Here is a 24,154-nt window from a genome sequence, read left to right on the forward strand (position 1 = left end):
ACTTGATCCCCCTACTGTGGCCCAACCCTACCCCCGGGGACCATGATTTGCACAACCTTTACCTCCTCATGCATCCAAAACCCATGACTCAGATTCAGCATCGGAGCCTTTGGAGTATATAAGTATCACAAGATGCATCATCAATCCAAATTAAGATAGAAGCAATAATAACTTAGATTTGTCTATCAAAAGTCAACTGCTCCACAAATTTAAAACTCCTCCAGCATCCGAAAGCTAGCATCAAAGCCGGTGAAGTGCATCAGTATTGCAAGATGCATCAACTATGCACGTTTAGTGAAAATAGGAACATAATAACGTTATCTTATATAATATAATTATTATATAATATATATTATGCTCTTCACAAGGCACCTGCTCCAAAACTTCAACTTGCTCCAATTCAAGAACAACTTCTTCCAGCATATGAAACCTACTGTTCAGATTCAGCATGACAGTTGTATATGTATCAAACGATGCAGCAGCCATGAAAGTTCGAAGAAGTAAGCACAATTAGTAACTTACATGTAGATATGGTCATCAGAGAGCACCTGCTCCAAAAACATTAACCTGCTCCAAAAACCTTATCCTCCTCCAGCATCTGAAACCTATAGCTCAGATTCAGCGTTAAAGCCCGGCAAGTGCGTCAGTATCGTAAGACGCATCCATCCATGCAAGCTTGATAAGATATATATATAAGGACCTGTGGTAACTTAGATATGTCCATCAAAGGGCACCTGCTCCAAGAACCTTCACCTCCTCCAGCATCTGAAATATATATATGGCTCAGATTCAGCATCCAAGCCTTTTAAGTCCATAAACAGGTCTAGATGTCTAGATGCACCATCCATACAAGTGGTGAAGACAGGACAAATAATTACTTAGATACAGGACCTGCAACAAAAAGTTAAATAAACCAGGTCCGGATGCCAGAGGTAATAGCCTAAACTTCACCAGACTTTGCCTCGGTAAGCAAATGAAAGACTTGTGAAATACTGACTCGTATGCATCTAAATGCCGGGCCCTAATATACCTCGTATGAAATTGAAGTATGCCACTCGATCTGTTTTAAATGTCACCATACAAAATTGTCTTGTATTTGTATTTTAATAGAAATGAAAGGCATTGCAGCTGAAGTCTTTCAAGACCTTCTTCTCAAAAACCGTTCGGCCAGAACAGCTCAAAAATATCTCAAGCTAAAAGCATTAAAATGTGCTTTGAAATGGTTAATGACGATCAAATCTAAGAAAAATGTAGAGAACTTTGGATAGGAGCGGTTTGATTAAAATAGTTCTATTGTTCTATTTTCATTTCTTCGGTAGATTACCTCTGTAACATCAAGGAATACACATTTATTGTTATACATGTAAATGGAGTTAAAAAGAAGACAAATTATGGTTTTGTACTTTTAATAGTTTTTAAGGCAACAATTTGATGACATATAAAACAGTGGATTTCATTGCCACTTATCTTTATATATATATATACAAAGGTTTAACATTGACAAAAGGATATTGTAAATTAGACATGGCCCCTCAATAATTGTAAAGAAAGATATAGACAAAGAGTGTGTTTAGAACACTAAAAATCTCAAACGTTTTTATTCATGGAAATAATGCGTTGGCAAAGATAGTCCTTTATCTGTCTTGAAACATTACTATATAAAACATAATTAATTAGTTAACTTTACTTGATATCGCACCGTTTCAAAACAAGCCTGTAATGTATTGATAGAAGACCCAAAAAGGAAGCAAGAAACCAGCATCATCCATCATATTGCCTAAGAAACCAGACGTACATCCAGTTTATAATGGGTCACAACCAACAAGAGTTTTTCCATGTAAAAATTTTTGATAAAAAAATTCTACTGAATTATACCTTATTGATACTTTTTAATTCTACACAAGTAAATGATGCAATATCACCACTGCAACTATGTAGTACCTAGATTCTCCTAGATTTCTAACAACTTAAATTTTAAAGCAACTTGATTTCCTTTATTGAGACAAAGTCTTAAAATTAATCCTAGAGTACAATACTAAATGTTGTTAAAAAATAAAATACAATTTTGGATAATTTTCTTTATCCTACTGAACTTCCCTAAATAAAATCTAAAACTTTTCCTAGTGTTTGAATGTTCTGTAGACTTAGAAAAGTTATCCTCGTAGTAAAAAGAATGCATATAAAAATATAGATAAAATAATCATACCTACTTATAATAACATATATAACTTGAATGCGGAATGTTTAATGTAAACAATATTATTTGCACACTCATGAATATTAATAAAAAGACACCAACATAAGCTCTTGAAATTCATTTTCTGTCTAATAAGAGTATAGTTATAAAATAATTCATTTCTTTTATGATAAATTAAACAAATTTCTGAATATCTGGCAAATTATGTAATGATATTTGTACCCTCATATGCATATGCTAAAAATAATTGGAAGTTATTTGCATATCTTGAATAAATTAGCATAAAATCTGCATAAACATGAAGTGATTGTATGACATCTGCATAATAATCTGGCTCTTTGTTGTGGTCCACATGTAAATGATAAATATGGTAATTATCACATACGGTGCTTGTAACTCTTTGTGGTATCCTTGTCTGAATAAGCAGGAATATGAATGAAATGAGGATGAAGCATGTTCATTAAACATATCAAGCAGACACACAGTTGTATGAATCGTATGGCTGCTGTCGAATATTCATATAATCCTTGAGGCTATGCTGCTTTTCTGTAGCAGCATAACCACCCCCTTGCCGTTCAGTCATCCATAACAAAGAAGAGAATCTCATGGCCTTGATTTCATAATCTCCGCAAAAAAGAGAAAAGATTTGATGGATCTGGGCAGCTCCATGGATTTCTGGCAGTAGACAAATATATAATTTATCACAACACTGGAGAGCTTCTTTCACATCATCCAAAAACAGTACTAGCATATCTCCCGAACACTTCACTGTTGTCTTCAGCCATTCCTCTTATAAAACATATATTTTTTGTCTTCAAACAGAACAAACACTGTTGTCTTCATGACACAACCATGTTCTGTATCAACACCAAGAACAAACCGCACAACCACAGGGTCCAATGAGTTAATCAAAGTCCCAGTTATTTGGGGGGTGGGGTGTCAGACTTTGGCTGAACCAGGCTGTGAGGACAGAGACTGTACAGAACGTTTACCCGCCATGGAAGGATAGATGGGGTCCCTGTAAGCAAAGATGGGGTCCCCATACTGGGGTCCCGGGCCAGGAGGAGCCTGGGGATGGGGGTAATGTTTCATCATTGCTGGGGCACTCTCTGTGTTCTGCCAGTGTTCCTTGGGGGTGTAGGGGCGGGGCTGTAGAGGGGGGCGTCGGGAGTAGAATTCCTGGGTGTGCTGCTCCGATAGATCACTGTTCTGTCTGTGGTGCTGGAAGTGTTCGATGGCCTGCTGGCGCGGAGGAATGTACTCATTACTACGCTGACGTTGATGAATGATGTTGTCATGGTAATGGTAGTTATGGTGATAGGATGATGGCTCCTGATAGGCTGGTCTGCTGTGTGGTCTAAAAAGCAAAGAAATCATTGAGGATGTTTGATGTATTTGATATAAATAAATGATCCCAAATGGTTTTTGATGGTCTTAAGTTTTTTAATTAAGGAGTTGTCTCTCCCTGAGCATTGGCAAAGTTTAGAAAACATACAACTTTTTGGATGAAAATCATTTAACAAATCACTGGGGATTCTGTTAATGAAATGTTTTAACTCTGACTTTATCTATTAATCCTTCATTTTTAAGCCCATATGAGATACAAAATATGCTATTTAATCCACTACATATAAATGGTTAGGCATGAAACAGTTGATAGCCATTTTGAACAACTGTATTATATAATGATTATGTACAATTATAATTGATTTTGAGCATTTCCAAGTGTACGTATTCATCAACGTACAGTTGTATATGCAGGCATTGCCCATGTAAATTCATGATTATAATAATATCGGAGGAGGGGGCGGTTGGGTCGTGTCATAATTTGTTCACTTACCTCTCAGGATAGGAATGTCCCGTGCTTTGTGTCCTGTTTCCCTGGTATCCATGGTAACTGCTGTCGGGGACAACAGAGCTGGGTGGATGATGTGGATACAGGATGTTTTCTGGTATTGCACTTTTCCCATACCGCTACAACGATAAAACAATAAAATCTGTTACAACATGGAAATTTTACATGCTAGTTTGAAAATTTGATATTTAATTTTAGAAAATTTTTCTTTAATTTCATTTTTTAAACTGAAGACTCTTTACACAGATTAAGGATTTTTTTCTTTTCTTATAAATATAAATACATTTTATAAGTTAAATTAAAGTTTGCTAATATTTTTTGTATTATATTTACAAGAAATTAAATGCATTTAGAAATCAGGCTTCTAGCAGCAGGAGATGGAATATATTTCTCATATAAAAAGAATTTGAATTCATTAATTTGGATGCAGCATGTTTTGTGAACAGGTGTGAAAAAATTTGGTCAAATTATAAATGTAAAATCTCATTTCTTAAATCGTACAAAATGGTAAAAGTGAAGAAAAAAACACCTGTCTCTATCCATCATATTTTAAAAGATGCTTAATATACAATATACTGTTTGTGAGTATTTCAAGTACATGATATATATACTATACATGTATCGGATAATATTTCAGTTAATCAATGTTTAATATATGTATAATTAGACATACATGTTGAGTTAGTACCAATACTATTAAATATAACATACTAATAGGGTCCTAAGAGTGTGTATTTCAGTAATTGATTACATGCATACCCTAAACATACTACCATTATATAATGCAATAAGTAATTATCATAATTTTAAATCACTTATTAAAGCTGTGGCATTTAACTGAGTTTTTTATGATATTTTGATGAACTTTTTTGTAACCATCAGTTAACTATAATTCTGACAATACTTCTGTCCATGTCATTTTATTCATTCCACTGACAGGTGAAAAAATTCCTTAGCCTCATTTGTCAGATCTCTGTAAGATTACTCAATATTGAATAAACACAATTCTAAGTCTTCAGAGGTAAAAGGGTTTAAATATATGTGTGTATATATACAGACCATACATAAGGATAGCTGAGACATATTTGTGTATGTTTGGGAAAAAAATGAGGCATTGGAAATTATAGTAAGGTGAAAAGCAAGAAAAGTATATATACTTCACAATTTATGCTGAATGAATAATTTAGCTGCAAGATTCGAGATGCATTCACTGTGTCTTACATATTTCAAAGATTACCTGTCAACCAGATTCTTGTTTGTATTAGAGCTTTTCCAAAAATGGAAACTGATCAGTTATTGTATTTTAGTTCAAATCTTATCCTCAAACAGAAATTAAATCAACTTTGCAATGTTTAAAGGATGAGCAAAATTCATTTCTTCAAAAGAGAGTTATCTTTCTTATTAATGGGACAAATTACTCCAGTATATTTAATAATAGCTATTTTTTTTCATAAGTTTTACTTTCCTAGGGTAAAAAATCCCAATAATCTATGATTATGCATGAATATAATTGCAGCTAAATAGAAAGAAAAAGGGCACTTCATTTGAAACCAAACATGTTTTTGAAACAGAAACGAAGCAAGCACTTAAAACACCAGAGTGTGAGCTAAACAGAATTGTTCATGGCATTTGGTTTGATGATTCAGCACTTTGATTTTATGCAGTCTACAAAGAAAGCACTGAAAAAAGCTACTTCTTAATGCCTAAATGGAGTCCACAACATTCCTCTGCAAGATATTTCCTAATAAACATAATTTCTGTTGACAGTAAAAATGTCTTTACTAGTTAAATCAAGATCCCAATGCCCCCCCCCCCCCCTTAATTTTCAAAAGCTTGCAGATGTACCTGTATACAGTTAATAAACCTCTGTATTCCAAGTTTCACAGGGCTGTTAAAAACTTTGGGTCAATATTATAAAAAGGCATAGATGTTATATATAAACTGTTGTTTGCCCTGTTATCGTCTTATTTTACACTTCAGTGTGTAATTCTAGAGGTAAGAGTTTAGGGGTTTTATTAAGTCCTCTTTTGAAAACTACATACTTTTAACTGACAAAAACTATCCAGAAAATTGGACATTAATTTCACAATCTATAGATCTCTTGCTTGGAGGCCTTAACACTGTTGTAAGGATTTCTGATGTTGAGTATCCCTACACTATGTAAATGACAAATTAAGAAGTAATTGCAGTGATAATGACAAAGACTGAACCACAATATATAAATATTTTATAATTTATTCTTATAATAGTTATTTAGAGAAAACACTAAATGATAAGAATATCATTTGATAAAGTTAAAAATCAAAGTGAGTTTAAAGGTAGTTGGTTCCTGCACCTATCACTAACAACTCAAAGATTCAGTAATGCTTCCATCAAAACACTCCCAAAATGAGAAGAGCCCACAATCTAAGTGATTCTCAAAAAATCACTTTCACATTAAATTAATTTCTTCCCCATCCCACAATTCCCTTATCACAAATGAAGTGAACTTTTTGTGGAGGGTTATATATAAAAGCCATCTAACCTCGTTAGCGCTGTGCCTGGCATTCTGCCAGGCCAAGTCCCTGGCATCTTGCCAAGGAGTCCCTACCCTGGTCTCGTCTGCCTGGATCTCCTTCTCGTATCTCTCCTCCCTGTCATCGAGAGGATAATGCCCCTCCCTCTCCTGATGCCGACGCTGGTGTTCACGCCTCAGATGCTGGATCCACTCTGCACGAGACATGGATTCCGAATCCACGATGGATCTAGAGGGTTGGGGGTGGCCGGCAAACTGTGACTGGTAATCGTTGTAAGATGAAGGATTTTTATCCGTCAACCTTGATGAGCTTTCTGTGTAGTGTGAGGAGTGATCAGTGAAGCGTGAGGATGAATTATTTGAGGTTTGGGAGTGATCCTCCATGATTATGGAACTGCCCTGGATTTGAGGCGAGTGGAGAGAGAATTGAGGAGCACCATCAGAGTATTTCTGCTCAAGTTTCATGAACTCTGCGTTGGATTTTTGATCCTGTAACTGTCGGACTTGCTCATGAATTCTGTGAATGAAAAAAAAATAGAACTCGGCTAGAATTGAATTATCTTATACGTCCAATTCCTAAATTATCTAAAACAGACTCTGATTTTAAAATTTTTTCTTTTATCTTCCTGGATATGGCAAGATTACTGAGAATGGCAAATTTAAAGTGTAAATAAAATATATTAATGCCTATTATAGAAATCATTCAAATCTTGAGCAATCAGTTTGTCACTGATTTTAAGGATGTCAACTTTCAGATAGTTACTAGCAAATACAAACATTGTTTTTATTCAAACATTGTAATGAGAAATGTCAAGATTTCTGTATAATTTACCATGACTTAGGTGTTGATTGTTAATTTAATTTCTGTGATGGGGATACAAAAGGAAAATGAAGGGATGTAATGGGATTTCAAGATTCAAATTATTGGATAAATAACTACAGTAAAACCTATTTACAACCAATTCCTATGGACCATTGGATTTACTTTGCTCTGTCGTTATGTCTGTATAACGAATTCGTAATAATAAGAATAGCATATTTGTTATATATAGATGTTCCCTTCGAACTGGCTACCATTTGTGTTTACTGAGCATTTAATGAAAATATACCTTCTTTTATAAATACAAAAATCAAATTGTTTAATGTTTAATTGAAATATGTGTGGGAAAAAAAACATTAAAACAATAGACAGTGTTATTTGATATTGCTTACGTTGAGCACTATAAAAGAGTTTGTTGTAAAATATGTAAATTTCATTGTTTCCATTTTTTCTGGTTGCTAGCTACTGTACATCTTATAAGAAAGTTCATTTAAATCGTAAACTTTCACTAAGATTTGTTAAGATTTTTGCTTGTGACTCCACAAAACTTCGCTATATCTGAGATTTTGCTATACCCAAGTTCCTTTCAAATGAGTTTTACTGTAGATGGTTGTCATGGATACACAATTTTAAAAAAAGATAACATTTGTACAACAAGTTAAATTCCATCACCTCATAGCAACAGAAATAATTAACTGGGGTAAAAATTGACATAATTCAATTCTCTGGCAATATCGGGATTAAAAAGGATGACCTTTACTTTCAGTTCACTGCTGTATTAGCATCAAATAAGTTCAAAACAAAACATCAGCCCTTAGATACTATTATCACAAAGTAAAAGAATTAGTTTTTAATCTTTAATGCAGTACCTGACCACAAAAACAATGTTCTGGTAATTCCCCATGTCCAAAAAATAAAAATAAAAACACACAGTGCTGCCTCCTAGTCCCTACCTATAAGTTTTTTTTAAAAATCCGATACCAAGTCAAACTCTTCATTCAAATTTATTACAAAAGACCATAAACAGCTTGATCAAACAATTTGTGCAATGGGAGAGGTTCATGAATCTGTTGGGATTCTTAATAGGGTTCTTCACTTGCAGCTTTTCTGACTATATGTGAATTATGGGGGAAAAGTTTGTGAACAATCAGTGAAAATGTTTACCTCTCAAACTCAGTTTCTTCAAATAAATTCTTAAAACTGCCAAGGCAATAAAGTGTACATGAGTTTTTACGGTTTATAATACAAGATTTTACAAGTTTCCCACAGCAATCAAAAAATACATATTTTTGAATTGTTCACATAAAAAATCATGATTCTAGAATCTTACATTCAAACCTTTTTTACATCCCCTTTAACCCAACCCTTTTCCCCCTTAATACAATCATTCAACTAGCCCGTCCTTAACTCTCTATTCTCTTATGGTTACATGTCTCAGTTTCAATTTCGATTGCTTTTTTTAGTTTTCTTTTGTTGACAAATCTTTCTTCTTCTTTTATCTTGATCCTTCCCCTTCCTCTTAGACCACCTCTTTAGGCTACTTGTCCTGTCATCAGGCTGTCAAGCTGTCGCCCTCTTCTCCCCTGTAGGATCTCCCCTAACTGCACCAACACACCTAACCTGACCCCCTCCCCCCCCTCCCCTTTTCTCTCTGTAAACTGGCTCTGAAGTTTGCTTCACCTATCTTAACCCCTTTAATGTCTAGCTTGACCCCACCTCACCTGGTACAGTGGTAACAACGTTATTGTTGACAAGCCAATCGTGTTAAATCGTTCGTGTAATGTGGGTGATCGTTTGTGTAACGTGCGGGATCGTGCGTGTATCAGGAAAATTGGTTTGCGTTTTTTACCGTGCGTGTTCGTGCGTGATCGTGCGGTTTTTTCGTTTTGTAACTTTTTTTACGGAATGCCAGGATTTATTCTTAAAACAAAGACTAGTCGTTTTTGTAAAACAATGTGAATTTAAAACTTTTTATTATATAAAAACATTGACAGTTGTTAACATTCATTCTCTCTTTCGTCCTTAAATACATTTTTTTTATTTCTATAGCTCATTCAATCCTTTGTTCGGTCGAGTTAGTTTTGCTTAATTTTACAATCAGCCTATATCAAGCATCAATTGTGTCTTGACAAATAATTTCAATCACATTAGCAAAAGCGACACGTTGAATGAAAGCGGCTAAGCTTACCAATTCCCCGTTTTAAACTAAACGATTATTCCCAACGTTTTTCTTTCAAATTAGAAAACCATACGCATTATTAGTAGATTGTATACAAATTTGTTTGAAACAAAATTTATTTAGATGCTTTAAAATTTAGAATAATTAGAAATAAATCAATGATTTACTGTACATTATGAAAATATTGGATGTGAAAAATCGAAATTCTATGGAACAAGGTAACAAATTTACTTGTATCACGCATAATTAAATCGTACGTAAGAGAATTAAATTACATAAACAGTCAACTTGTATGTAAATAATTTCGTGTATTTTATGCATGTCTTCATTTCAATTACACGTAATTTTCTTTAACTTATGATCGAAGTTAATATTTGTTATGGAGACAAAATATTAATTTGTGTGTGAATCCTTTATATTTGTGTATGGATGTGTAGAAGTGTTAACTCGTAAAATACAAAACAGCGCATGACTAAAGTACATGCCGCTTTTCAATAACACACAAACATAAAGCAATACAAATTAAAGTAATACGTTTCCTTAATTCTAATCTTAAAAATTAATTTTGATTTTGCGTGTTTAATGGTGTAGAATCGTTCGGTTGCGTGTTTTATCGTTTTTGTTCGTGTAACGTGAAGATTCAATAAGTTAGTGATCGTCCGTGTATCGTGCGTGATCGTTCGTGTATCGTGCGTGATCGTTCGTGTATCGTGCGTGATCGTTCGTGTATCAGAATCGTGCGTGTCGTTTGTCAACAATAACGTTGCTACCACTGTAGCTATAGGCTCTCTATTTGCTATACTTGTCTTGACCAGTAATCTCCTTCCCCCATAGCCTGACCCCTGGGGATTATTACCTGTCCTTCCAGAGGTCAGTCCCATTAGGTTGCTTTACCTGTACTGATTAAACTGCTCTGACCCCCCCCCCCTTGCCTTGCCCCCTTAGTTGTATTAAACCATCTCTCTTTTAAGAAGATGTCCCCTTCGATTGCTTTACCTGTCATGACCTTTCTCTACAGGCTCTGCCTGTCTGTCTGTCTCCTCAGCTGCTTTTGTCTCGTCTCGTTTGTTCTTGTTACTTCTCCTACAATATGGACCATAAATTTTAACATTCACAAAAATATTTATGTCACAAGCAATAGAATTATTTGTGCAAGGTCTTCTATGTCTGATAAGCAAGCCTTTTCATAAATGAAGTTGCTCTTTTGATGAGCAAAAATGAGAGGAAGCTCATTTATGCAGTAAAGAACACTTAGTCTGCTGATACATTCCATAATACAACACCCGTACATGATTCATGATGACTGCAAACATGACAACAGAGCAACTGCAGTTAAAACTATACCTGTTCAATAATGAATACACTATACAACATAACACTGAAGGTACCTTAAGACTTAATTGTTCTCAGAGATTTATGAATGTAAAAGGGGTTTTTAAAATACAAAGAGCTTGGGTGCAGTAAGTATTGTACACATTATAGCAATAAGGCTTTTAAAAGTGTTTTTCATTTCAAACCTTAGAAAGTCTTTAGCCCATTCTGTACTTCATCCCCCCCCCCCACTTTACAAAACTTTTTGACATTCCTACATTCCTAACATACAATAATCTTTGGTTCATTCTTTACCTGTCATTCCTCCCTCCTCTTACCTCAGCAAGCCTTTAAATATGCCGCCCGGGCCTTTTTTCTCCTTGGTCTGTTTCTTCTTGGATTTTTTGGCCTCCTCTGCCTCGCTGCTCATGGAGGAATGTCCGGAGTTATTGATGGCCGCCTGTGTTACGGACCCTCCCTCACTGCTCTCCTCCTCCACTGTAACCAGGGAAACAACAACCGTTACCATATATACGTTTACTGTTACCATAGAAACAATGTTGTCTTAGAAACAACTAAAGTAACCACAAATTCACATACTTAACGAATGATGCATAGAAACATCAATTATCACATTTTCACATTAATACTATAACAGCTATCATTAGAAGCATGTCTATCAAAGTACACATTTGTATCTTGAAAGATGTCATTTTGTCAAGTTGTTGATGAATAATGTTTAAAAGGCATGCAAATTACAAACACTACAGTAACTGACTATATACTTTATGGAAAGTGTTAAGTTTAACATATACAATGATTATTATATTCTAAAGTGAACACAGAGAAACATAACGATAAATAATTTCTATTACAACATCCTGTGTGTGGGGAACTCTAAAACAATAGGAGCTATCCATCAAACCAGGCCCTACCTTCACCAACTTTCCTCTAAAGTCAAAGGTCAGCCAAAGTATTTAAGTATTGGGCTCAAGTTTAGATACTTTTCTTTTAACAATTTGAGCTGAAAATCGAGTTGAGTAATTTTTAAAATGTTGGTGAAAGTTGGGCGAGTTGGACAATAGCAGCTTTTCTGTATTCAATTTTCACTAAAACACTATCAAGATGTTTGGTATGTCATGTAAAAATGATGTTCTTACACTATAGCAAGAAATCATCTGCTAAGACTGTGCATGAGAATATTTAACAATAAAGCAGAAACTTGAAAATGAGGCTTTCTTATGAGAATGGTTATATTTCAAGGTTTAAAGACAATACATCTAAGTTTTTTATTAAACAAACTGGTAAAAATGTTATTTTTTAATATTCTAGTTCCTTTTAAGTCATAGATAAAGGAATCTTTAATAAAGTACACCAATATTGGTAATCCTGAGTATGGAACAATTATTACTGAGTCCACTGAATACTTTCCTGCAACATGAAAGCAAGTGGAACTCAATAAACAATGTAAGATCACACAACACTTCTTATAAGTCAATGCCTGTTTGCCTTTAAACTCTGAGTCTTTTGGTATGGAAATTATTTTTTTTTAAAAATGCCTAAAAATTAAAATGAAATTTTTTGCAAACAACTGAATTTCAACCAAATAAAATCTTCTCTTAAAATCAGATTTTATTACATGTAATTAGAAACATCCTGAGTCTGGATATTTTTCATCAATTGGTCTGGTGAGGGCAAACAAACAAACGATTTTTTAAAGTTGTTCTGTGCTGTATGTACTGTGTACATAAAACAGCTAGAAAACCAGGCATCATGCAACATCACACATAACTCGCACAATACTGATGTGTGTACATTGTCACACAACACCTAGAATACCAGGCATCATGCAACAACATACAATTGCAACATACACATAAAGCAATACAACAAACATGGGACAACAACTGGAATACCAAACATCATGCAATAACATACAACATACACTTAAAGCAATACTGTACTACAAACAGAGGACAACTGGAATACCAAACATCATGACAACATACCATCATACCAGACAACATTCAATTGATACAATACAACAAACATAGGACAACTTGAATACCAGACATCATGCAATGACAAACAACATACACTTAAAACAATACTACGAACATAAGACAACAACTGCAATTCTAGAAAACAACATGAAACAATGCACAACATTTGTAAATCATTCATTATGTAAACGAATAACACAAAACAAAAAGTAATTGAATGAAACAACAAAGCATTCAGAATATCAAGAGATGGTGGAGTCTGCAGTTGGTCAACAGAGTCTATAGTCAAAGAGAGAACGTACTGTAAAGGAATCTACTAGTATACAGATAGCAGGCCTGTTCCCCCTCTTTGAATTCACGTAGTATATTTCAAATTTGATAAACCAGAAATTATATTTCAAATTATCAAAGTTACACTGAAAATGTTCTAGCAATCAATTTATTTTTACAGTGGCATAAAAAAATTATTCTGTGACACATAAGTTGTGTTTATGCCATAAACTGATGACTGTGGTGACATTAAGTTGTGTTTATGCAAAAAAAGGTATGATCGGGTGACATACAAGAGAAATCATGCAAATTTCTAACTTTGATAGGTAATTTTACAAAAGTCATAAAGATACAACAAAACAATCATGCCCAAAAACTCATATCGTGCAACAACAAAAAAACTAACCATGCTGTAAACTCAAAAGTGGAGTGAAATGATAATCATTCAAAACTCAGTGAAATGACACAATAGCATATAAATCATGCCATGGCACAAACAAGGTGGCACAACAATCTCAGTGAAGAAACAACTCATGCCAAAAATATTAAAGGTCAAATGTTCCCAAAATAAAGTGGATAACACAGACAGCACATCATACAAATGACCTTGACCTCCAACCTTTGACCTCTACAACCAATACTCTCTGCCTTCCAGCTCCTTTACAACCACCTATATGTAGTTCTCTCCCTTTATTCTTCACTAACTAATTATGTAACATTGCCCACTTGGATAAATAAAATTCTATTACATTTACAAGTAATTAAAACCTAGCGAGTTTTTCAGTATCAAAATTGCTAAGGTACTTCAATTTGCAGATAGATAAAACTTATGATTAAAAATACCATATTTATATGAAGCTTTTCTTTTCACTGTATAAATATAGATGTGACTGTGTTTTAGTAATGTTAGTTCAAAATCATACCACTCAGTAATATATCAAACTCGTCTGATAAAAAAAGATCTGTAGCTTTCTATTAATACTTGAAGCACAAAAATCTGCTTTTTTGAAACCTGCTCAATCTACAAAAAATTAATCTACAAATTAAAGTTTCTTTCCTGTAATGATTTTCTGTTTGAAGCAATCAACATTATGCAGGCTAATAACATAAGGTGGAGCTAAGTTAGCTGGTTAAGAGAATCAGATTGGTTGAAGGTTTTTGGTTGTCACGGTAACCATTCATAACTTGGATGTACCATGTTCTCCTACAGTGAAGCCACCACTGGATTCCAGAATTCCTTCCTGATTCTCATTTTGGACTTCTATATGACACAAAAAATGTTGTACATCAATTGATGAGAGGCTCTTATTAAATTATCCATCCAGAAACTAAATGATTAAGTTCAATGAATGGGAGAAAGTCTGAATAAATGAGGGCAGTAAAAACACATGAATATGAAAATATGTAAGTTGGAGTCCTGCAAAACTTCACAATGTGGTGATTATGAATAGATCCAAGTCAAGTTATATACTGTACTGCCATGTAAATCTAGGCTGGAAACATTGCACTTCACACAAATGACTTTAACTTTCGGATATTTTGGGGGGGAATGGGTTTGTTATTTATTTTTTAAGGGAAGATTTTAATATCTTAGGATTGAGCTTGAAATCTGATTCTTCTGGAGGGGGGTTTTGATACCTTTTTGATATTGAATATGATTCTGTTTTAGCGTTGGAGCTTTATGGGATTAGGGCAGGAGGGTATTGATAGATGTGTTATACACTTACGGGGATCCATAGTACTGAGTTCCTGAGGCACTGGGTCGTACGATCGGTCCACGGCGGCCCGGAAACTAAGATTACAGCCCCGCCCCCGTCCCAGCTTGACTCCGCCCCTCTGTGAGTCATCATGGCTCTCCTGAGATGCGTTCAAGCTTTCCCTACTCTCGTCTGTGTCCCCAGGGGTCATCTGGGCCAGATTCTCCAGGGAGCTGAATCGCTTGAGGTTGGACTGTGGAGGCTCTACTGCCCGCCGGTCAGCTGTGGGGGAGGAAAAATTGACAGGTTATGGACAGTTCATGTACATGTACTAGTCAATGTAAACCACACTTCAGGCTTATTGATAAACTGTCAAAAACTGACAGGTTTATGGACAGTTGACACAAAGAATTAGTCTTGGCAACACTTGGGTTTAATGTTATAGAGTAAAAAAACCTGACTGCTTAAGGGCAGGTTATATATAGAATATGAGTCTATATAGGTAAACTTCAGGCTTACTGTTAAACAGTTTTTAAAGTCATTTGTAGTTGGAGCAAAACTGAGTAAAATTTGTTAGTATTGGCTACGTTAAAAGACTATGTATTAGTTTCTTAATTTCAACATGATCTTGTTAGCTAGCACATGTGTTATAAAATGATTAACTGATTATAAAACTGAAAAAGGTTGGTTATCATGAGTAATGTAATCTTGATAACAGTAATGTAGCTACATTTATATAAAGTATATAAAAACAATTAGTATGTTGCACTTAGTCCACTATATTATTCAAACTATAAATAGTATTTACCTTGACCCCTATTTATTATACACATAACCTTGACCTTTGACATAAGACTGAACCTGGAGTTCTCAGTCTTCCTTAATATTCTAATGTTACCTTGAAATAATTGACCTTTTTTTTTTATAATATATAATTGACCTTAACATTATCAGTATTGAAGGAGTATTTAGGAAAGAGAATTTCCTGTTGGCTTTTATTACTCTTCTACTTTATGAGAATTGTAAGAATTAAATTCAATAGAAATGATCTATTAAGTAAGGTCAATAATTTTGTTTAGTGTGACTTAGTTTTAATTTGTGGGTCACATGTACATATGCTAGAGTCAAACAACTATTGTATTAAACTGCACAAACGTTACTGTAAGAAACAAAGGGAAGTCAGTCATCACCAAATGAGCAGAAGGACATCAAAAAGATTTGTTAAAAATGTAGCAGGACAAATTTCCTCGCAAAACATTTTTTCTTCATTGGTTAATTAAAACCGAAAATTACCATCTGATAAATTGTTTTCGAGGACAACACTAGCTTGATACATTGTACCATGCATCAACTAGCTTATCAACTAATAAACCATAAAATGATGAAAGATCCACATAAAAAAGCTTGGAATTCAAATTCATAAAACAGTTGGTCTTTATTGGTCTTAAAACTTGCTCTTCATTTTCAAAATTAAAACATGAAATCCTTGCACCTAGCTTTTTTTTAAAATGATTACCATGAACAAACCAAACTGCAATCCTCCCCACCCGCCCCAAAATCCTTGTCTCTTGATGATGACTGACAAATATAGGGATCTCGGACTGATACATACTAATGCGCTGGCCATGCACGGGTAAGGGGGGTAACCGAGAAGTTCGGGGGCGATTCCTAGAGTTCCGACTCAGGAGAGATTCCGCTGATCCGACCCGCTTCAGACTTCCCATGGCGCCACCTAGTGTAAACATAGGGACTATAGAGGGCTCTACACAAACCACTTCCTGTGACCTTTGTCCTTCAAAGGATAATTGTCACATACAGATGACACTTGGTCACCAATACTTCACTACTCACATGCATACTATGAATTAGTTTTTTGACTGTTGGGTATTTCATTCAGTGAAAAATGTTTTTAGAAACTTAGAACCATTTTCAAAAGACCTTGGACTTTCAGTAGGACGTAGCTATCTAATTCTTGCGTCTAAGCAAGTTAAAAATGATGTGGTTTCAAGCAAAATATGCACCGATTGCGTAGTCATAGTTCAAAAGCCAGACAAATCTTGTTGATTTCAGAGAGCCGTGGCTGACTGGCCAACAATGAAATAGACAGGCCTACGTCATAATCTGTTTGACACAACCACCCAAAGTCCAAGCTCTTGTTAAAATGTTTCTAATGACAACCCTAACACTGAAATACCGAGTACTAACAAAAAGAATTTATTTTGACAAAATGGATGATGAAATTATAATTGATGGAGGGAGGGGAATGAAATGACAGAAGACAAAGCAATGTAGTAAATAGTCATACATTGTTTTCCTAACTAGCATTAGTTATGCTGCATAGAGGTAGGAAAAATGTACTGAGCTTTACTCAATCATTACTTCTGCAGATTTTTAGAGCTATCTCAATACATTATACAAAATACTGAAGGTATATGGTTGCTGTCACTCATATGCAATGGCTATATAGATAAATATTCAATATCTGTGACACTGATATATGTAATTCTACACTTAGCTTGTTAAGAGTTTTACACAGTGGACTATAACCTATATGTCATCGAAATTGTACAAAATGATAACATTTACACACATCCTGGTGCAGAAGAATACATTTTAAGCTAGCTACAACTGAGCAGGAAATAGGTCATCCAGGTCACCTTGACCTTTGTTACATTTTTCGGGTCATTAAGCTCCCGTGTTCATAATTTTTTCCACCAAAATTAAATATTTCCAATTTAAAGCAATTTCACATTCAAAGTGCATGACACAATATTCTACTTCCAGAGACACTGGACAATTTGACATAAGCATATCATTAAAATATAACAGCTTTCTTGCTCCAGATTACACAGAATTAGACAGGGCTATATATTTGTGCGTTCTGTGGCTGAATTGTTCACCCGTACTGATTATTTTCACCATCCTGGTTACATTAAATGCTCCTAGTTATACAGTACACATAATATATAAGGCAGTGCTGAGAATCTTGTTCCTATAACCAAGAAAAAAAAAGAACACCTACCCTACCCCCATAATAAAAGCTTAATGTAATTAACTACAGGATTAACTCAAAATCTGATAACTTTCTTCATCTATATAACTTCAGATGTTTTAATTTCAAATTAATTAACTTTTATTGCTTTCTTTTTCAATTTTTCCCCCCTTTTCTGTCACTCCCATCACAGCAAAATTATTTCAACGAAATCTTACCTAATTAAAAGCATTAATTACTAATAACTAGATTGAGTTAAAAGTTAGAATAAGTATGTAAAATGAATAATCTACATTACTCTCAAATGAAAAGGAAAATAGAATGTATTGAGGCCTTCAACTTGAATATTATTCTATCCAACATGTTACCAATGACATAATCTCTAACTATAGAGCCAAGTGGAGGCTTAATCTGCTCAATGTGGTTCATTGTTACTTGTTTAGAAATGAAAGTAAAATTGTTAGACGACGGATTCATGATCTAATCTGAAGTAGGAAAAAAGCCCCTGGTTATTTTTTAAACAAATAAAAATAAAATTATGCTCAAAGTTCCCACAAATGAAGAGATGCAACAAGATTCTGCAATTCTGTTCTAAGAGTGTTGTTATTTTTTTTTTTTTTACCCGTGACATGAAAAGATGCCGCTCTTCGACCCTCTCCAAATCCTGAAAACCAATTGTCAATCAGTAACGTAATAAATAAACCAATCATCCATAAGTAGTGTAATAAATAAACCAATCAACAATCAGTAGCGTAATAAATAAACCAATCAACAATCAGTTTCATATGAATTAACCAATCGTAAATCAGGAACATATGAATAAACCAATAGTCAATCGATAGCATTGTCACTCAAGCCAATAACATAATGATAATGTTTGGAGATATCAGTCAGTTTCTTGAGCATTGCACCATTAGGTCAAATGCTACTATTTAAAACTGATAATTTTATTGTCGTATTTGAAAATAAATACAACTCAGTTTAAAAAGTGAATTTATCCAAACATGAATATGTAAATGTTATTTTGCAGCCATAAAAATATTTGGATATTAAAAGGATAAGCATAGATTGCAGCAAAATAGAAAACATACCTCGTTGCCGACTTGATTTGACACGTTGATAAACCTCACTGCGACTTGGATCAATATGACCTTTTCGTTTTTCGGACATGCTCTGTCGACCAAAGCCTTCGCGCTTGAACTCTCCTAGAGGACTGGTTGGGGACCTGTTTTTTGTACAATTCAACATCATGATAATTTCTCAAACCAAAAGCCTAATAACAACTCATTATGTATGTTTAAATTATTTAGGATTCAATGGTTCAACATCACGCCAGTTTCTAAAACTAAAACCTAAATTATTTAATTCTTGTTTCCAACACAAAGATAAGCTAGATTTCTACATTGACTGCATAGTACAATTACATCAAAATTGACTGTCAGACTCAAGAGGCTAAGTTCAATTATTGCTTGCCACAAGAAATTTAAGCAAGGCAGTCAACTCTTATGACCATGTAATTGATGTGAGGCACTGTGACAGGAAATTCATGTTCTAATAAGCCCTTCAGTCTGTAAAATTCATGGGGGGGGGGGGGGGGGGGGCCTTATTGCTTGTCACATAACATTCCTGTGGAGCTTTACTGTGATACTTACAGCTCCTCTCCCCCTGGACTCCCCGGGGGTCCCCAGTCTCCACCCTGGAGCCACACAGGCTGCTGGTTTAGGTCCTCGGAGCTTGAGCTGTTAGAGTGGTTGTGATGGAGAAAGCCGATGGTGGAGTGGGGCCGCATCCTCTGGCGGCTCTCCTGCAACATAGTAAGGATTAATACAGTTATCAACATAGTTAGGGTCAACATAGAAACTGTCAACACAGTATACATCAAGATAGTTCAACACAGATGGTGAAGTAGGGTCGCTTCCTTTGACGTCTCTCATGTAACATAGACAATGACAGTAAACATTGTTGGTGATATATGAGTTGACATAGAAACAATCAACAAAGTAGGTGACATATCGAAATCCATCAAAATAGTAACAGTCAATATAGTAAATAAAATATAAGTCAACGTAGTAGGTGTTAACTAGTAATGGTCAACATAGTTACATGCAATGTAGTTATGCTGAACATAGTACAGTACAGTCAAAACAGGTACCATAAAAGTCAGCATAGTAACAGCAGTCCTAATATTGTACATGTATTACAGTCAACATAAAATGTGTGCTTATCTATTTCAAGAAAACTTAAACTAATTTAATGTCTATTAGATGGAGACTTGCATATACATGTGTTTTTTCCATACTTATGTATGAAACATAAAGTAAACAATGGAGATATGATTTAACCCTTACCATCTCCTCGTCATCATTCTCAATCATGACATTGGGGTCCACAAAGGGGGTACTTTTCTGCATGGGTTTAAATGGCGAAGTCCCCGGAGACAAGATATTGCCACTGCCCCGCAGGGCTAGATTGTAGGACTGATTACGGAATCCATCGTCCTGGTCATGTGACATAGCACTATCATCCAACTCGTCTCGAGTCGCCTTGGTGTAGGATTCGTTCCGTAGTCCCCCGTTAGTCAGGCGATCTATCAAGAAATTCCTCGCCTTCCCGGAACCCCCGTCCATGTAGTCCAGTCGGGGTGATTCAACCATATCAGCATCCTTCATAAGAGAATGTTTTGCATGGTCGGTCTCGCGAACCATTCTATTATTAGCACCAAACACAAAAGCATCGGGGGAGGCTTCCTGAGTGAAGGGGGAGGGGGAGGGTGCCCCAATTTTACGGGCGACCACCAGGTGGATGTGTCCTGGAATGGGACCGTCCAGCTGCATCGCGCGGCGTAACATCTCCATGGCGTCTGTGTTGGACAGCCCCATCAGCTTCTCACTGTTGACCTCAATCAGCTGGTCATTGACCGCCAGACGTCCGTCCTTCAATGTAAGTCATAATTCACTGATTTACAGGCAGATATCATACAACTTTATGGGTCACAGTGTATTTCTAACAGTATGTAATCAATTGTTAGTATCAATTTAATACAAAAGATATTAATCATACAACTTGATAAGTCACAGTGTAAATACATTCAATAATATAGAAATTGTTATGCCTTTCAAATTTAAATTGCCTTATTTTCAACACTTTCAATTCAAAGTTTGTGCCAGAACCTGTGGGCAGATTTAAAATATATATTTCACTATGTCACCCTAACAATAATACTAACATCAACTCTACAGAAACATCCCCTACCTTGCTTCTAAATGAAAACTTACAAAGAAATACAAATATACAGTATATATGAAAATAATCATGTACCCTACCTTGCTAGCTGCCCCTCCATGAATCACAGATTTGACAAAAATTCCCAGGTCCCGCGTGCCTCTGTCAGTTGTCATAGTTTTGCCCTTGACACTGACCCCCAGGCCAGCTGAGCCTGACTCGGACAGGGGAATGTCCAGGCGAAGGATCTCCTTGTTCCGATTGGCCGTCAGCAGTCCGTCGGTGTCCCCAGTTTTTTCTGGCGGCTGTAAGACAGGACGGGTTTCTGAGACGGAATCGTCTCGCTGAAATCGGGAGGGCCCAGTGAGTGCACAACATTAATACACACGCCAATCAAAACTCTAGAGGGGCTCCAAATGCCTTCAAGTTTTTCTTTTTAAGATCTCAAAATGTTTATTTTCAGCGAAATGCTTTATTAAAATTTAAAAGAAATTGATAATAAGGCATGTACATTTCAGCAAAATTGTTAGATCTTTACATAATTTTGTGAATATTCCACATTTGGAGCCATTTCTAACAATACACATGATTATACATTGTCAGTACGGATGCAATCAGTGTGTGCTCTGGATTTTAGTCAATGCTTCAAATGAATCAAATAAAATCATTAAACTTGTTTTGCTGGACAAAAACAATTTAGTGAAAAAAAGACTAGAAAGAAAAAAAAATATTATCTAGATCTACACTAATTAGATCTACAATTGACTTGTTACAAATATTTCACAAAAAAGGACAAAAGTTAATTGATATAAAAAATGAGGTTTAGTTTGACACACTGATTTTAGTGCAGTCAAGACCCATGTATGAATTAATCCTTGGTAACGGCATACTTGAAACCAATCATCAAATCATTCTATACCTCCAAATTCACGTACCCCCTCCCTTTATCCTTGCCTAAATACCTATCAATCTCCCTCCCAACCTTACTTACCTACCAACATACCCTAAAAGCCACCAATCAAAATTTTGCGATACTCTTTTTTAATTTTTTATAAATTGAAAAAAAAAAAATAAACAGTAGATCAACAAAACTTCCTAATCCCCTTTCATTCCCCATGCTCCATAAAATTCATACAATGATGGGTCTTGACTTCTAGATCTTCTACATGTACTGTCAATCTCTACTTGTACAATTATCTAGCAAGACATCTATGTCATATAGAGACACTAAATTAACTACAACATATAGTATCTATGAAACATAGGAAATAAGATATTCATTGATTATTAAATCGTAGTGAAAGAGAATATTAAGAGAGTGAGAGAGAGAGTGTGAGAGAGAGCAATAAAAAAACAGTTTGTTCATAGCATAATGTAATGTAGACAATTGAGATACAGATTAAGCCTATGAAACCCAGCCTTATTTTTGTCACAATAAAAGAATTTATTAAATTAAAAAATAAATAAATAATAAATAAATAAAATTTGAGAGGGGGGGGGGGGGGGGGGGGGGTTGAGAGAGAGAGAGAGAGAGAGAGAGCATAATTGACTGAATCTTACTATGTTATTAATAGACAGTTTTTGATATACAGATAGTAAGAAAAATAATCAAATCTAAAGCAAAATATTTGAATAAAAGATTATGTATCATAAATGATCAAAATAACAAAGCCCATTATGTTGTGAATATACATAAAGAACATACTATCTCTTAATATTGAGACCAGAAAGGAAGAAAGGAAGAAACTTATACAATATTATCTCTGCAGACAGAATAGCAATTCAGATCACAGAAAAGCATTGCCTCACACCCATGGCAAGCCTCACAAATGCAAATATATAACAAAATAGGCCAATATATCATGCAATAAGTTAAAAATTAAATTGGTTGACTGTCTATGTTTTGCCTTGGTCTAAAATTACTCTATGTCAATGGATAATAAGCTTTTTGCCGTCTTAACATGTGTATATAAAGCAGTATAAAAATTATGTACAAAAGGTCTTTTACAAGAAAAAAAGTCTCCAAAAATTGTTGGACTATTAAAGTTAATATAAGCCTCTCCTTTTATGGAATTCATTCAATTAAACAACCCTACAAATTTCCATAGACAGTCATTAACAAACCAAAAATGTAATAGTGAGGGCATGGATTTCTGTGAGCTACCATAATAGATAATAATTGAATAGATAAGATAATGGTAAATGTAAATTAGCCACTCAAAAGAAGACTATTAGAGGAATGTTAATTAGCCAATCAGACGTTAAGATTCACACAGACAGAAACACACATCACTGGGTTCCCAGGCACAGAGGACCAGTCTATAAAAACATCTAGATCGACCAATCAGAAAATAGAGCAATTACATGTGAAGATATAGGAGAGATCTCCACAACATTATTTATTCGTTACAGGCTTAGAGTAGGCAAAATGGAAAGTCAATTTTAACATTCATTAAGTCTCTCTACTTTGATATCATATTTAAAAGAAAACTCTGATTTTGCTTAACATTACAAAGCTCTACATTAGAGAAAGTTATAACTTTGCTTATATTGACACAGGTATTAAAACTTCTACAATCTTATTTTGCTAATAAAGTTGACACATATCTAAGTTTTTAACAGTACGGTGTTAATTAAGTGGAAGGTATTTTTGACATTTCACAAAATACTAACCATGGTATCCCACAATTCCACCTGACCGTATGGTCACTATGACAACTATTGACCTACCAGCTCTCTTGGCACCTGGAACTTCTCGTCAATCACTTCCTGCCTGGAGATGACCAGTCGAACGGAGCTTCCCATTGGAGCGTTCCGGAGAAGGGATACCACGTCAGCCTGGGTCTTACCGGTCAGGTCCTCTCCGTTAACCTAAAATCACCACAAGCAGACATATTCTATTACAGTAAAACATGGTTAAAATTTAATTAATTAAATGTTGTTCAGTTGATTCAAAAGAGATGCATTTGTTATTTTCACCTTAAAATGGAAATGATAAATGGTATATGATAAATTCGTAACAGTAACTTAATGCGAAAAGCCAGATCACGTTTTGCTTCCAGTGGTGTATCATTATCAAACCTGAAAGTTTCT

General features: G+C 35.0%; 1 protein-coding gene across 13 annotated transcripts in view; it reads right to left on the minus strand.

Moving 5' to 3' along the window:
- Positions 1 to 1,389: 1,389 nt before the first annotated feature.
- The window catches only part of LOC105328967 (partitioning defective 3 homolog), a 41,167-nt gene continuing 18,402 nt past the window's right edge, over positions 1,390 to 24,154 (minus strand). For 5 of the 13 annotated variants that reach the window (XM_066073935.1, XM_066073934.1, XM_066073936.1 and 2 more), the window contains 15 exons: positions 23,792 to 23,932; positions 21,163 to 21,405; positions 20,188 to 20,772; positions 19,492 to 19,643; positions 18,931 to 19,064; positions 18,462 to 18,503; positions 16,460 to 16,579; positions 14,878 to 15,129; positions 14,346 to 14,411; positions 11,216 to 11,375; positions 10,563 to 10,649; positions 8,552 to 8,587; positions 6,577 to 7,084; positions 4,038 to 4,171; positions 1,390 to 3,554 (listed from right to left, as the gene is read on the minus strand). In XM_066073935.1, the coding sequence (XP_065930007.1) occupies positions 3,137 to 3,554; positions 4,038 to 4,171; positions 6,577 to 7,084; positions 8,552 to 8,587; positions 10,563 to 10,649; positions 11,216 to 11,375; positions 14,346 to 14,411; positions 14,878 to 15,129; positions 16,460 to 16,579; positions 18,462 to 18,503; positions 18,931 to 19,064; positions 19,492 to 19,643; positions 20,188 to 20,772; positions 21,163 to 21,405; positions 23,792 to 23,932 (3,078 nt within the window). In that variant the 3' untranslated portion in view covers positions 1,390 to 3,136. Of the gene's footprint in view, positions 3,555 to 4,037; positions 4,172 to 5,289; positions 5,320 to 6,576; positions 7,085 to 8,551; positions 8,588 to 10,562; positions 10,650 to 11,215; positions 11,376 to 14,345; positions 14,412 to 14,877; positions 15,130 to 16,459; positions 16,580 to 18,461; positions 18,504 to 18,930; positions 19,065 to 19,491; positions 19,644 to 20,187; positions 20,773 to 21,162; positions 21,406 to 23,791; positions 23,933 to 24,154 lie in introns of those variants that run through there. The other 8 variants (XM_066073938.1, XM_066073941.1, XM_066073946.1 and 5 more) reach the window with 8 other exon arrangements.

This window comes from Magallana gigas, chromosome 10 (genome assembly GCF_963853765.1).
Source record: "Magallana gigas chromosome 10, xbMagGiga1.1, whole genome shotgun sequence".
NCBI classification, from domain to species: domain Eukaryota; kingdom Metazoa; phylum Mollusca; class Bivalvia; order Ostreida; family Ostreidae; genus Magallana; species Magallana gigas.